General features: G+C 48.4%; 1 protein-coding gene across 1 annotated transcript; it reads right to left on the bottom strand.

Annotated features, from left to right (window-relative positions):
- Positions 1–3,147: 3,147 nt before the first annotated feature.
- Positions 3,148–12,126, bottom strand: RHO (rhodopsin). The gene is made up of 6 exons (XM_040408378.1): positions 12,115–12,126; positions 9,082–9,499; positions 8,662–8,830; positions 5,451–5,616; positions 5,120–5,359; positions 3,148–4,450 (listed from the first exon to the last, which is right to left on the bottom strand). The coding sequence occupies exons 2-6, from the start codon at positions 9,440–9,442 to the stop codon at positions 4,322–4,324; spliced, it is 1,065 nt and encodes a 354-aa protein (XP_040264312.1). The 5' UTR covers positions 9,443–9,499; positions 12,115–12,126; the 3' UTR covers positions 3,148–4,321.
- Positions 12,127–15,595: the final 3,469 nt, after the last annotated feature.

Genomic DNA, 15,595 nt, shown 5'->3' with positions numbered 1-15,595 from the left:
TCCCGCGCGCCTGGAGAGAAAAAAAACGGCTCCAGCCCCTGGTTTTTCCGTCCCCGTCTCCCAGCCAGATGCAGAACACGGTATAAAAACGATTATGGAGGGTACTGATTTCGGCGTAGAAAAGTTGGAAAGCCACCAGACTTTTCTAGTCGCAATTGGCATTTTACGCCACCTTCGCTGAGTGTACGAAAAGGGGGCATGACAATAGAGGGGGGGCTCATTCATCATCATCATCATCATCATTTATGCCAAAATCGTCAAAAATGTTCTGCCTCCTCCAGCAGCGGTGGCTCCATCACGGCCGGCATAAGACCGCCTGTATATCACTAGTATGTGGGTGCTGCATGGCGGCATTATATAGGCACAATAGGGTACTATCGTGTAGGCACACTATGCGCCTATTATGTGGGTGCCTTATGGCGGTATTATTTAGGCGTAGTAATGTACTTTCATGTAGGCACTGTATCTGTACCAGTGGCTCAACCAGCCAGACTGTAAGGCCTCATGAACACAACCGTTGTTGGCCGGTGCCCGTATTGCAGTCCGCAAACAGCGCATCCGCAATATATGGACATCAGCCACGTGCACACCGTATCAGGTATGTGGACCCATTTACTTGAACCCATTCATGTTAAATTTTTTTGCAGACTTATTCAAGTTGAATGGGTCTGCGCCAGCTAAACGTATGGTGCCCGCCGTGCATTGGGGACCGCACTGCACAGAACGGCCGGCAGACGTTCTTTGTGATTTATTCTCTAAGGGTGCATTCACATCACCGTTTAGCTTTCCGTTCTTCTGATCCGTCAAAAGAAGGCTACATGCACACGACCGTTCCGTTTTTGGCGGTCTGCAAATCGCGGATCCGCAAAACACGGATGGCGCCCGTGCGCATTCCGCAATTTGCGGAACGGCACGGACAGCCTTTAATATAAATGCCTATTCTTGTCCGCAAAGCGATGACAAGAATAGGACGCTATATTTTTTTGCGGGGCCACGGAACGGAGCAACGGATGCGGACAGCCCACTGAGTTCTGTCTGCATCTTTTGCAGCCCCATTGAAGTGAATGGGTCCGCATCCGAGCCGCCAAAACTGCGGCTCGGATGCGGACCAAAACAACGGCCGTGTGCATGAGGCCGAAGAGAGAGAAAGTTATGCATAGGATTGCACAGGATCCGTTTTTTTTTTTTTTACAGGATCCAGTAATTTAACGGATCCTGCTGCATCAGATGGAAATGGCTCAAACGGATGAGAACTGATGCAACAGGTTCCGTTTTTTCCCCTCTCTTCTGATGGATCAGAAGAACAGAAAGCTAAACTGTGATGTGAATACTCCCTTAAAGTTGGATAGTTCTATATTCAGTTATTACGACACTAATATACTGCGCCCTCCCTTTATAATACTACGCCCTCCCTTTATAATACTGCGCCCTCCCTTTATAATACTGCGCCCTCCCTTTATAATACTGCGCCCTCCCTTTATAATACTGCGCCCTCCCTTTATAATACTGCGCCCTCCCTTTATAATAATGCACCCAATCTATCTATATAATACTGCGCCCTCCCTTTATAATACTGCGCCCTCCCTTTATAATACTGCGCCCTCCCTTTATAATACTGCACCTCCCTTTATAATACTGCACCCTCCCTTTATAATACTGCGCCCTCCCTTTATAATACTGCACCCTCCCTTTATAATACTGCGCCCTCCCTTTATAATACTGCACCCTTCTTTTATAATACTGCACCTCCCTTTATAATACTGCGCCCTCCCTTTATAATACTGCGCCCTCCCTTTATAATACTGCACCCAAGCTATCTATATAATATTGCGCCCTCCCTTTTATAATGCTGCACCCAAGCTATCTATATAATACTCCGCCCTCCCTTTATAATACTCCGCCCTCCCTTTATAATACTGCACCCAAGCTATCTATATAATACTGCGCCCTCCCTTTATAATACTGCACCCTCCTTTTATAATACTGCGCCCTTCCTTTATAATACTGCGCCCTTCCTTTGTAATACTGCGCCCTTCCTTTGTAATACTGCGCCCTTCCTTTATAATACTGCGCCCTTCCTTTATAATACTGCGCCCTCCCTTTATAATAATGATGCCCTCCCTTTATAATACTGCGCCCTTCCTTTATAATACTGCACCCTTCTTTTATAATACTGCACCTCCCTTTATAATACTGCGCCCTCCCTTTATAATACTGCGCCCTCCCTTTATAATACTGCACCCTCCCTTTATAATACTGCGCCCTCCCTTTATAATACTGCGCCCTTCCTTTATAATACTGCGCCCTCCCTTTATAATAATGATGCCCTCCCTTTATAATACTGCGCCCTTCCTTTATAATACTGCACCCTTCTTTTATAATACTGCACCTCCCTTTATAATACTGCGCCCTCCCTTTATAATACTGCACCCTTCCTTTATAATACTGCACCCAAGCTATCTATATAATATTGCGCCCTCCCTTTTATAATGCTGCACCCAAGCTATCTATATAATACTCCGCCCTCCCTTTATAATACTCCGCCCTCCCTTTATAATACTGCACCCAAGCTATCTATATAATACTGCGCCCTCCCTTTATAATACTGCACCCTCCTTTTATAATACTGCGCCCTTCCTTTATAATACTGCGCCCTTCCTTTGTAATACTGCGCCCTTCCTTTGTAATACTGCGCCCTTCCTTTATAATACTGCGCCCTTCCTTTATAATACTGCGCCCTCCCTTTATAATAATGATGCCCTCCCTTTATAATACTGCGCCCTTCCTTTATAATACTGCGCCCTCCCTTTATAATAATGATGCCCTCCCTTTATAATACTGCGCCCTCCCTTTATAATACTGCGCCCTCTTGAGAGGTTCACCAGTCACATAGCGGCCCTTTTGCCTCCTGGACCTTTGTACAGTCAGGCCAATTGCAAGGTCTAATAATTTGCCCCTTTCCTCTCCGTTGCCCTCTTGTGGCCAACACCGGTATTACCAATCCACAAATCAAGAGACACAGGCTTAAGCAGGAAACGTTTTATGTGGAAATCTTTTCTATCACATCGTACAGAAAATACACGACTACATTCAGGAGATATCATTACAGCTTCCGTAATCCCACCGGTATGTCCGCGCAGTGTCGACGCGGGGGGTGGGGGTCTACGCATACACGCACTCCTACACCGAAACTTGCAGGTAAATTTTCTATTTACATCATCAGAACTGTAATGGGGGCACAGGAGGATGCTGGGGGTGGGGGTTTGACCCCTTCTGACTCTGCTCATGCAAAATACGGGCCCTGGAGCATCAACCTGGGGGAGGGGAACGCCCAAGATGTCGGCATCTCCTGTCACTGGAAATATAAGAGGTGGCGAGGACAGGACATGACCTTGAAGGCTCTTCACTGGCCAATGGCATTTCCGGGACAGGAAACTAATGGGGTAAGTGACCATTGGGTAGATATTTTGGGGCTAGGCCATAGTTTTTAATGAGGGATCGTAAGCTCTTTGAGCGAGAATGGCTTCCTCCATGTCGCTCCTTGAACATGGAGAGCGGCCATTGCAGACATCTCTCGGGGGGCACCTGCCAAGCTGAGGGCTGCAGACAGGTGGCATGGACTTACTGGCGCTCATGGGCAACATCTTTAAATCCTAGAAGATGCCAATGAACTGGCTTTACCTGGGGCTGACGTGTGAAGATTGGGAGTAGTAGTAGCGGTAGGGCACGGTGGTTCATACCAATATTTAATGCCTGGGGGGGTCACATGGTCTCCAGATGGCGGGGCGATGAGGTCAGGTCTGCTGGGAACGTCAATGACATAAGATGTTTTATTTTTTTGGATTTTTTTTTGCTGCGCTTTATTACAGGTGCGAGGGGTCGGCCAATCTCCGCCACTACCAGACCTGACCGGGAAAAGCCGTGGGAACAAAAATATTATTTTCTGTTGCATTGCAAAAAAATAAGAGGTATGAACCGGCCGGAGTGCGGGGGAACGGCGGCTACAGGAGCGGCGTCGCGGTAACTAGCAGGACGGTTCCTTTAAGATATTTACAGTCTCGAAGGAATTCTTGGCGCGTCCGGATGACAACCCCTTCGCTGCCGTAAGGGCCCCGTTGCGTTGCAGAAGCAATCAAGTCGTTTTCAGCAGCGAAGGGGTTCGGGGGGGCTCCTCTTCTTCTCCTTCGTCGTCGCCTTTCTTGAACAGATACGTTTTATGTAATGGAAGGGGAACTTCGCCGCCTTAGCGAGCAGGAGACGGAGTTGGGGCGGTGGGAGCTGTGTGAGGCAGCGGACCCTGAGACAGGCCTGGTGGAAGGTCTTATGCAGGAGACACCTGGCTGGAAGAAACAGAAGAAGCCTCTGTCTTGGAGGTGGCGGCAGAGGAGGCATCGTCTTCTCCAAAGGGATTCTTGCCGCAGCACAGGGTGGTGATCATGCAGTTACGGAACTGTGGGAGAAAAGCAGAGACATTACTGACTCGATTAGGTGAGGCATTTTTTTTTTCTTCTACCCCATGCTTTACACTGCAGCTCTGCTCTATTAAAACACAGCCAGCGACCTGATCACAAATGCATTGTCTTCTGGAGTCTGAGATAGCATGAAACCCACTGTCTGCCTCATTAGAGGCTTTGACTTCAGTTTTGTCCTTCCTCCATGCTGCACACTGCAGCTCTGCTTGCTAATATTAGCTGCTATAAGTTCAGCAGGAAGTCTGTGCATCGTAGGAGATATCTGAAGAAGCTGGAGATATCCACTTTCTCTCCACGTGTGCTTTACACTGCAGCTCTGCTTTATTAATACACAGCGGCACAATCAGTGACTCCTGCCTTCTTTTCTCTGCTTCCCTTCTTGCTTTACACTGCAGCTCTGCTTATTTCTATTGAATACTGTGTCTCATCACAAGCTCAGTCAGTACATGGGGAGATGAAGTGCTGTATATATACTGAGGTAGGGGCCTGGATATTGGCTCTATGCCCTATTTCTGTCATGGCCTTAGGCAGCTGCCTCAGTAGTCACACCCTCGAGCCTCTATTTTAGGTGGACTACAGAGGAGCTGGGACTGGGAGTATCAGGGGGACTGTGGGGTAGGCATTCATGGGGGTCTCTAGTTCTGTACCTGCTTGTTGAGCATGATGTAGATGACGGGGTTGTAGATGGAAGAACTCTTGGCAAAGAAAGCTGGGACGGTCATGAAGATGGGGCCGAACTCAGAGCCCTGATTGCTGAAGATGAAGAAAGCGACAGAGGCGTAGGGGACCCAACAGATAAGGAAGAAGACCACCATGATGATCACCATCCTGGTCACCTCTTTCTCGGCCTTCTGGGTGGTGGCGGACTCTTGCTGTTGAGCTGCAGCCTGTGAAGCGAGAGCAAGAGTGAGCAGAATGAAAGGACAGAAGCGAGACACTCCATGCCTCATGCCTCGGCGCAGCCTCACGTCTGCTCACCTCTTTCACAGTGCACACCAGGCGGCCATAGCAGAAGAAAATGATAATCAGGGGGATGGTGAAGTGGACGACGAACATGTAGATGACGAAGGACTCGTTGTTGACCTCGGGCTTCAGGGTGTAGTAGTCGACTCCGCAGGAGCACTGCATGCCCTCGGGGATGTACCTGCGGCAACACAAGGCAATGAGCGCCCCCTGGTGCCCGAAGCTTGATTATAGCCCCGGCCTCCTTCCGTGCTGGTCCTCACAGTGCTTAGATACACAGCTCAGCAGACAGTATCACACAGGGTAGGATTAGATACACAGCTCAGCAGATAGTATCACACAGGATAGGATTAGATACACAGCTCAGCAGACAGTATCACACAGGATAGGATTAGATACACAGCTCAGCAGACAGTATCACACAGGATAGGCTTAGATACACAGATCAGCAGATAGTATCACACAGGGCAGGATTAGATACACAGCTCAGCAGACAGTATCACACATGATAGGATTAGATACACAGCTCAGCAGACAGTATCACACAGGATAGGATTAGATACACAGCTCAGCAGACAGTATCACACAGGAGAGGATTAGATACACAGCTCAGCAGACAGTATCACACAGGATTAGATACACAGCTCAGCAGACTGTATCACACAGGGTAGGATTAGATACACAGCTCAGCAGACTGTATCACACAGGGTAGGATTAGATACACAGCTCAGCAGACAGTATCACACAGGATAGTATTAGATACACAGCTCAGCAGACAGTATCACACAGGAGAGGATTAGATACACAGCTCAGCAGACAGTATCACACAGGATAGGATTAGATACACAGCTCAGCAGACAGTATCACACAGGAGAGGATTAGATACACAGCTCAGCAGACAGTATCACACAGGATAGGATTAGATACACAGCTCAGCAGACAGTATCACACAGGAGAGGATTAGATACACGGCTCAGCAGGCAGTATCACACAGGAAAGGATTAGATACATGACTCAGCAGACAGTATCACACAGGGTAGGATTAGATACACAGCTCAGCAGACAGTATCACACATGATAGGATTAGATACACAGCTCAGCAGACAGTATCACACAGGATAGGATTAGATACACAGCTCAGCAGACTGTATCACACAGGATAGGATTAGATACACAGCTCAGCAGGCAGTATCACACAGGATAGGATTAGATACACAGCTCAGCAGGCAGTATCACACAGGAAAGGATTAGATACATGACTCAGCAGACAGTATCACACAGGGTAGGATTAGATACACAGCTCAGCAGACAGTATCACACATGATAGGATTAGATACACAGCTCAGCAGACAGTATCACACATGATAGGATTAGATACACGGCTCAGCAGGCAGTATCACACATAATAGGCTTAGATACACAGCTCAGCAGACAGTATCACACATGATAGGATTAGATACACAGCTCAGCAGACCGTATCACACATAGGATTAGATACATGGCTCAGCAGACAGTATCACACATTATAGGCTTAGATACAGCTGCTGAGTAGATAGTATCACACTTTCACATGACAAGCTTAGATACACAGCTCAGCAGATAGTATCACACATGATAGGCTTAGATACATGGCTCAGCAGACAGTATCACAGATGATAGGATTAGATACAAAAATCAGCACACAGTATCACATATGATAAGGTTAGATACATGGCTCAGCAGACTGTATTACAAAGGATAGGATTAGATACAGCAGCTCAACACAGTATCACACAGGATTAGATACAGCAGCTCAGAAGACAGTATCACACAGGAGAGGATTAGATACACAGCTCAGCAGACAGTATCAGGCATGAGGATTAGATACACAGATCAGCAGACAGTATCACACATGATAGGATTACATACATGATTCAGCAGACAGTATCACATATAATAAGGTTAGATACAGCAGCTGAGCAGACCGTATCACAGAAGATAGGCTTAGATTCAGCAGCTCAACACAACAGTATCACACAGGATAGGATTAGATAGAGAAGCTCAGCAGACAGTATCACACATGAGCGGATTAGATACACAGCTCAGCAGACAGTATCACACATGAGCGGATTAGATACACAGCTCAGCAGACAGTATCACACAGGAGAGGATTAGATACAGCAGACAGTATCACACAGGAGAGGATTAGATACAGCAGACAGTATCACACATGATAGGATTAGATACACAGCTCAGCAGACAGTATCACACAGGATAGGATTAGATACACAGCTCAGCAGACAGTATCACACAGGATAGGATTAGATAGAGCAGCTCAGCAGACAGTATCACACAGGATAGGATTAGATACACAGCTCAGCAGACAGTATCACACATGAGAGGATTAGATACACAGCTCAGCAGACAGTATCACACAGGATAGGATTAGATACACAGCTCAGCAGACAGTATCACACATGAGAGGATTAGATACACAGCTCAGCAGACAGTATCACACAGGATAGGATTAGATACACAGCTCAGCAGACAGTATCACACAGGATAGGATTAGATACACAGCTCAGCAGATAGTATCACACAGGAGAGGATTAGATACACAGCTCAGCAGACAGTATCACACAGGATAGGATTAGATACACAGCTCAGCAGACAGTATCACACAGGATAGGATTAGATAGAGCAGCTCAGCAGACAGTATCACACAGGATAGGATTAGATACACAGCTCAGCAGACAGTATCACACAGGAGAGGATTAGATACACAGCTCAGCAGACTGTATCACACAGGATAGGATTAGATACACAGCTCAGCAGACAGTATCACACAGGAGAGGATTAGATACACAGCTCAGCAGACTGTATCACACAGGATAGGATTAGATACACAGCTCAGCAGACAGTATCACACAGGATAGGATTAGATACACAGCTCAGCAGACAGTATCACACAGGATAGGATTAGATACACAGTTCAGCAGACAGTATCACACAGGATAGGATTAGATACACAGCTCAGCAGACAGTATCACACAGGAGAGGATTAGATACACAGCTCAGCAGACAGTATCACACAGGATAGGATTAGATACACAGCTCAGCAGACAGTATCACACATGATCTGAAAAACAAGGCTGCTTTTTTCCAGTAAATGATTTGGATGAAAATTGACTAGTATTACATGATGGGAGTTGTAGTGCTATGTGATCATAAATGGCTCGACACATACCTGGACCATCCAAGGAGTGGAGGAACAGCACAGGACAAAGCCATTATCCAGGTGAACGCTACGCCCATGACGGCATGGTTCTCACTAAATCGGAAGTTGCTCATGGGCTTACAGACGACCACGTATCGTTCAATGGCCAAGACCACCAGGGACCAAAGGGCGATTTCACCTGTCGGAGACAAGAACAGACAGTGAGGAATATGCTCAGTAACCTCCTACAGCCTACGGAAGCCATCCCAGGAGGACTGGAGACCTCTACCATGGAAGCTGGCGTCTACCACCCCATAGATTACCAAGACTTGACCTAATTGTTGAAATGATTCACACACACCCTCCATCCACGTACATGAGCATTGGTCTCCTAGACCAAGAGACCCAGGAACCATCGCCCAACCTGGTGTATCCAGAAAAAGAACTCACCACCAAGGGTAGCGAAGAAGCCTTCAACATAGCAACCGGTGGCTCCGAGGATGAAGTATCCGTTCATTGAGGAGTACATTGTCACCGTGAATCCACACAGGACCATGAAGTGGTTGGCAAAGGCCAAATTCAGCAGGATATAGTTTAAGGGTGTCCGGAGCTTCTTGTGCTGGATGGTGACGTACAAGGTCATGAAGTTGATTGGGAACCCAAGTAGAATGAGCAGGAACATGTACGCGCACAGAATGGAATATTGCCATGGCTCTGCCAGGTAATACTGAGGGTATTCAAAGGGGCTTCGCACCACCCCAGTCTTGTTGGACATGGGTATGTAAAAGTTTGGGCCTTCTGTTCCGTTCATATTGGCGGCTCTTTAAAGTCCCCCCCCCCAAACTAGAAAGAAACCCCTACTGTGTTTCTCTCAGGGACACCCCGAAAAAGCTTGTGCTCCTGCGAAAGCCGCTCTACAGAGTGAGCGCAGGACCCCGGCTCTTTATAACGTGGGACCTGGAGTAAGCCGCCATCGCCGGTGTCAGCACCGAAGGATTTAGGTCTCTTTTAATCAGATGTAATCCAAGCTAAGGTATCAAAGTGTTAATTGGCTTCTCATAAACGTATTAAGTTTACACCTGTCCGACTGTTAAACACAGGAGAGGAAAGTGACAGAAGAAATCCAGGTCACACACTGAGACGGGGGCCTCAATGGAGGATACGCCACATTACAGCCCCAATATATTCCAGATAATCGATAGCAAAATACATGAAATATGCCCCGTAAGAGTATACATTACTTATCCTATACTGATTCAGACATGCATTCTGTATACTCCAGAGCTGCACTCACTATTCTGCTGGTGGAGTCACTGTGTACATACATTACTTATCCTGTACTGACCCTGAGTTACATCCTGTATTATACTCCAGAGCTGCACTCACTATTCTGCTGGTGCAGTCACTGTGTACATACATTACTTATCCTGTACTGATCCTGAGTTACATCCTGTATTATACTCCAGAGCTGCACTCACTATTCTGCTGGTGCAGTCACTGTGTACATACATTACTTATCCCGTACTGATCCTGAGTTACATCCTGTATTATACTCCAGAGCTGCACTCACTATTCTGCTGGTGCAGTCACTGTGTACATACATTACTTATCCTGTACTGATCCTGAGTTACATCCTGTATTATACTCCAGAGCTGCACTCACTATTCTGCTGGTGGAGTCACTGTGTACATACATTACTTATCCTGTACTGACCCTGAGTTACATCCTGTATTATACTCCAGAGCTGCACTCACTATTCTGCTGGTGCAGTCACTGTGTACATACATTACTTATCCTGTACTGATCCTGAGTTACATCCTGTATTATACTCCAGAGCTGCACTCACTATTCTGCTGGTGCAGTCACTGTGTACATACATTACTTATCCCGTACTGATCCTGAGTTACATCCTGTATTATACTCCAGAGCTGCACTCACTATTCTGCTGGTGGAGTCACTGTGCGCATACATTACATTACTTATCCTGTACTGATCCTGAGTTACATCCTGTATTATACTCCAAAGCTGCACTCAGTATTCTGCTGGTAGTCACTGTGTACATACATTACATTACTTATCCTGTACTGATCCTGAGTTACATCCTGTATTATACTCCAGAGCTGCACTCACTATTCTGCTGGTGCAGTCACTGTGTACATACATTACTTATCCTGTACTGATCCTGAGTTACATCCTGTATTATACTCCAGAGCTGCACTCACTATTCTGCTGGTGCAGTCACTGTGTACATACATTACTTATCCTGTACTGATCCTGAGTTACATCCTGTATTATACTCCAGAGCTGCACTCACTATTCTGCTGGTGCAGTCACTGAGTACATACATTACTTATCCTGTACTGATCCTGAGTTACATCCTGTATTATACTCCAGAGCTGCACTCACTATTCTGCTGGTGCAATCACTGTGTACACACATTACTTATCCTGTACTGATCCTGAGTTACATCCTGTATTATACTCCAGAGCTGCACTCACTATTCTGCTGGTGCAGTCACTGAGTACATACATTACTTATCCTGTACTGATCCTGAGTTACATCCTGTATTATACCCCAGAGCTGCACTCACTATTCTGCTGGTGCAGTCACTGAGTACATACATTACTTATCCTGTACTGATCCTGAGTTACATCCTGTATTATACTCCAGAGCTGCACTCACTATTCTGCTGGTGCAGTCACTGTGTACAGACATTACTTATCCTGTACTGATCCTGAGTTACATCCTGTATTATACCCCAGAGCTGCACTCACTATTCTGCTGGTGCAGTCACTGTGTACATACATTACTTATCCTGTACTGATCCTGAGTTACATCCTGTATTATACTCCAGAGCTGCACTCACTATTCTGCTGGTGCAGTCACTGTGTACATACATTACTTATCCTGTACTGATCCTGAGTTACATCCTGTATTATACTCCAGAGCTGCACTCACTATTCTGCTGGAGCAGTCACTGTGTACATACATTACTTATCCTGTACTGATCCTGAGTTTTACAGCAAGACACGGAGGCTTCGTATTGCTTACTCCTTCTTTACTTCCACCAATAGCAGCAAAGGAGAAATTAACATAATCAAAACAACAATGGATCCTCCCCTAACAGATCCTATAATAAGCAGTGTCCTCTTTATATCTTCCTCTTTCTTTGCTGCTCCACCAAAGCTAAGTGATCTATATGTGCGATTATGTGATTTTGGATTGGGAAGCAATTATGTCTTTGCATGGTATTTTATTACTTGCCTAGTAGATTTATATATACTGTTCTGCCTGTGACAGGGTCTCCCCTCTTTCCCTTCAGTTGTGGAGATTTTATCACAGTATTACTGTATTCCCATACACCTATTGCGGCCTTCATCTGGGGGCCGTCCCCCCCCCCCCCTCCCTCTCTTTCCCCTCTGCTTTGTTTCATCGGCGGTTTTTTCCCCTGTATCCTTTCCTTTTGGGGTGGATTGCCTTGACCCCCCTCCTCTCCCTCTACCTTTGTCGCCGCTCCGATTCCTCCCCGCTGGTCTCCGGCGGCATAGGTTCTCGGCGGCATATTTCTGTAGCTTCCGCGGCTCCGAGATCTCGCGAGATCTCGGCGGCCATCTTGGGAGCTCCCGCCCGTCCTCTCGCGGGATTTCGGAGCATTTACCAGTGCCTTCCTGCTCTACTTCGGCTACGCATCGGCTCCTACTTCACTGCGGCGCTTGGGGTGATTAACCCCTGCTTAGGTTAGTTGTCTGCCAAAAAATTAAGCACCATTAGAATAGGTACCCCCATAGTTACCCTACATTTAGATTTTAACTCATAAAAATATACGAGATCATGTCCTCAGACCGCTCTCCCGCTGGGCCTAATCCCCCCCCACCCACAGGGGACCCCAGCCTGCCAGACATGAGTGCACAGGCCCTGGAGCTACAACGCTCAGTGTCTAGTGCCATTATAGAGGCCATGGGCTCCATGTCCTCAATGATCTCTCAGACCATATCTCAGGCCTTATCTGCCCATGCTCCTGGCCCCTCTAATCTAATGCCTACACCCAATACCCCGCAGCCTACCATTGAACCTCCTGCCCAGGAGACATTGACTGGTGTGATCCAAGCCACCCATGATAGCGCGCTTAGATCGCGCAAAAGAGCCTTACCGCGCCAGGCAGAAAGGGCGCGAACGTGGAAATGTGCTAGAGCACAAACTGATGACATAGATTCTGATAATGAATCGGACATGGAGGCTTATGCGGAGGCAAGTGACCACTCTGATGGAGTGTTAGAGATGGAACCTGAGTTTCCAAGCACCTCAGGCCCTAGGCCTTCCACATCTGGGTCTGTGGGCGCATCCACCTCTGCCCCTAACACGGCATCTACCCTGGTGGATCCTTCTGGCAACCCACTATTTGACCCTGATGCCCTCCACCACCCTAGGTCGGCGGAGTGGATGCCGGTAGCTCATGTGAGCGACTACCTGGAGCACTGGGTACGTCGTCCTCTCAGCAAAGAGGCGCGCAGCAAGCTCCGTGCAGAATGCCCTAGACCATTGATCCCCAACAAGGTCTGTGAAACGCCATCTGTGGATCAAAAGATGACGCAGTTTTTGGCAAAAACCGGCTGGAATCCCCGTAAAGGGCTGGATTCCGCTATAAAGAGTTGTCAGGACAAGCTCCTCGACATTTTTGGCCCCCTCGCCAAAATCTTTGAAATGGCCGAATCGGCCAGAGTGGACGGCTCTCCGATTGATCCGGAGGAGCTTACTGGCTGGGTACAAAGAGCCATTTGCATTGCGGGCAGCACCAACTCCTCCCTGTCCATTGAAAGGCGTAAAGCCATTCTGTTTAAAATTGACCCTAAATTGGCCAACCTGGCACTCACTGAGACAGGGAAGGATGCTCAGGGTCAACTGTTCGGGGATTCCTTCATTAAGGACCTCAGCAGGTACGTTGGAGCATTCACCGCATTGGACAAGGCCCAGTCCTCCATGAAAAGGGTATTTCAGGGACGGGTCTCCACTAGGGCCGGCAGTAGTAGGGGCCGCCTGTCCGGCCGCTCCAGTTATCAAGCCCGCAGCTCGGGCAGAGGCGCCTACAACCAGAGACCTCCTTTCCAGGACCAAAGGAACCCTCCCTCGTTCTTCCCAGCCAGAGGCGGCCAATGGCGTTCCAGGTCGGTTAGAGGAAATCCGAACTACAGAAAATCTTTCGGTAAGTCTTTCCCCAGTGGGGACTTCTTTCACTCCTTGTGTAGGGGGCAGACTCCGTCTATGTTCCCACGTTTGGTCCAGCATCACATCAGATCCATGGGTGCTGAACACTGTGCAGGGGTTCCACATAGAACTTACGAGTTCGCCAGATCTCGTCCCGTCTCCCCCTCCCCTGGCACTACCAGACAGGGAGCTAGTGGACGTAGAACTTTTTTCCCTCTTGCACAAGGATGCGATAGAAAGGGCCCCTCCTACCCAAAGGGGCGTTCTCAGCCACATTTTTCTAGTTCAGAAAAAAGGGGGACAATTTCGTCCGGTCATAAATCTCCGGGCACTGAACTCTGTGGTGCGCTACCGCCACTTCAAGATGGAGGGGATTCACCTCCTTCGGGACTTGCTGATTCCGGGGGACTGGATGGTGAAGCTGGATCTCAAAGATGCCTATCTGACGGTCCCGATTGCCTCCTCCTCCAGGGATCTCCTGCGCTTCCTGTGGAAGGGCGAAGTGTGGCGCTTCACTTGCCTACCGTTCGGTCTTTCCTCAGCGCCTTGGTGCTTCACCAAGTTACTGCGCCCAGTCATGGCCTGGCTGCGGAGCCGTGGGGTTCGTCTTGTCATATACCTGGACGACATCCTCATTATGCACCAATGTCAGTCGTCTCTGCTACAACATCTCCAGTGGACCTCGGATCTTCTGACGGGTCTGGGTTTTCTACTCAATCTCGAGAAATCCTGCCTCACACCGACTCGACGTATGGAGTTTCTGGGCTTCACGGTGGACTCTGTCGCGGAATCTCTCAGTCTTCCTGCAGAGAAATTGCGGACGATACGCAAGGAGTTGAGACATGCTCTCTCAACTCCCTCCCTATCCCTACGCCACCTGGCTCGCATCATTGGACTACTAGCCTCCTCTATCCAGGCAGTCTTTCCCGCTCCGCTCCATTATCGGGCTTTACAGCGCCTGAAGATCGCCCACCTCTGTGCCGGGGCCTCGTTTGCAGACGCGGTGATTCTGGATCAGGAAGCTCAGGAGGAACTTCGTTGGTGGTTGAGCAATTTGGAAGCCTGGAACGGCAGAGCAATCTTCGGATTCCAACCGGAATTCACGGTAGAGTCGGACGCGAGCCTCCAAGGCTGGGGTGCCCACTGCGAGGGTATCTCCACTGGGGGTCGATGGTCGGAGTCCGAGACCCATCTTCACATCAACGCTCTGGAACTTCTAGCGGGTTCGTTTGCCATCAGGAGTTTCACCAAGGGCATAGCTCATGCATGCATCCGTCTACGCATGGACAATGTGTCGGCGGTTCGATACGTCAATCACCTAGGCGGCACTCAATCGGCCACCTTAGCCCGACTGGCGAAGGAGTTCTGGTCCTACTGTCTGTCCAGGGACATCATGATTCAAGCGGAGTACCTGCCGGGTCTTCACAACTACAAAGCGGATCGGAGTTCCCGATGCTTCACGGACGGCAGTGACTGGAGGCTGAATCCGGAAATGTTCTCCACAATCTCGGACATCTGGGGTCCTTGCTCCATAGACCTTTTTGCCTCCCGGCTCAATACTCACCTGCCCAGGTTCTTCAGCTGGCGGCTGGACCCGGAAGCAGAAGCGGTGGATGCGTTTCTACAGGACTGGTCCTCAGCCCTACATTACGCGTTTCCACCGTTTGCCATGATTCCGAGGATGTTGCTACAGACTCGGCGTCAGGTGGCGGAACTGGTGGTGGTGATTCCCTTTTGGGGATCTCAAGCCTGGTACCCGATC

Source organism: Bufo bufo, chromosome 9, assembly GCF_905171765.1.
Source record: "Bufo bufo chromosome 9, aBufBuf1.1, whole genome shotgun sequence".
Taxonomy (NCBI): Eukaryota; Metazoa; Chordata; class Amphibia; order Anura; family Bufonidae; genus Bufo; species Bufo bufo.
This window is presented reverse-complemented; position numbering and strand designations above follow the sequence as displayed.

What these genes read in the sequence shown, in the direction of transcription:
- RHO (XM_040408378.1), bottom strand. Translation starts at nt 9,442, where the DNA reads ATGAACGGAACAGAAGGCCCAAACTTTTACATACCCATGTCCAACAAG. An exon ending in CCACTCCTTGGATGGTCCAG is followed by an intron (nt 5,617 to 8,661) that starts GTATGTGTCGAG and finishes GTGTTGCCGCAG; the next exon opens with GTACATCCCCGAGGGCATGC. An exon ending in ACATCATGCTCAACAAGCAG is followed by an intron (nt 4,451 to 5,119) that starts GTACAGAACTAG and finishes TTTCTCCCACAG; the next exon opens with TTCCGTAACTGCATGATCAC.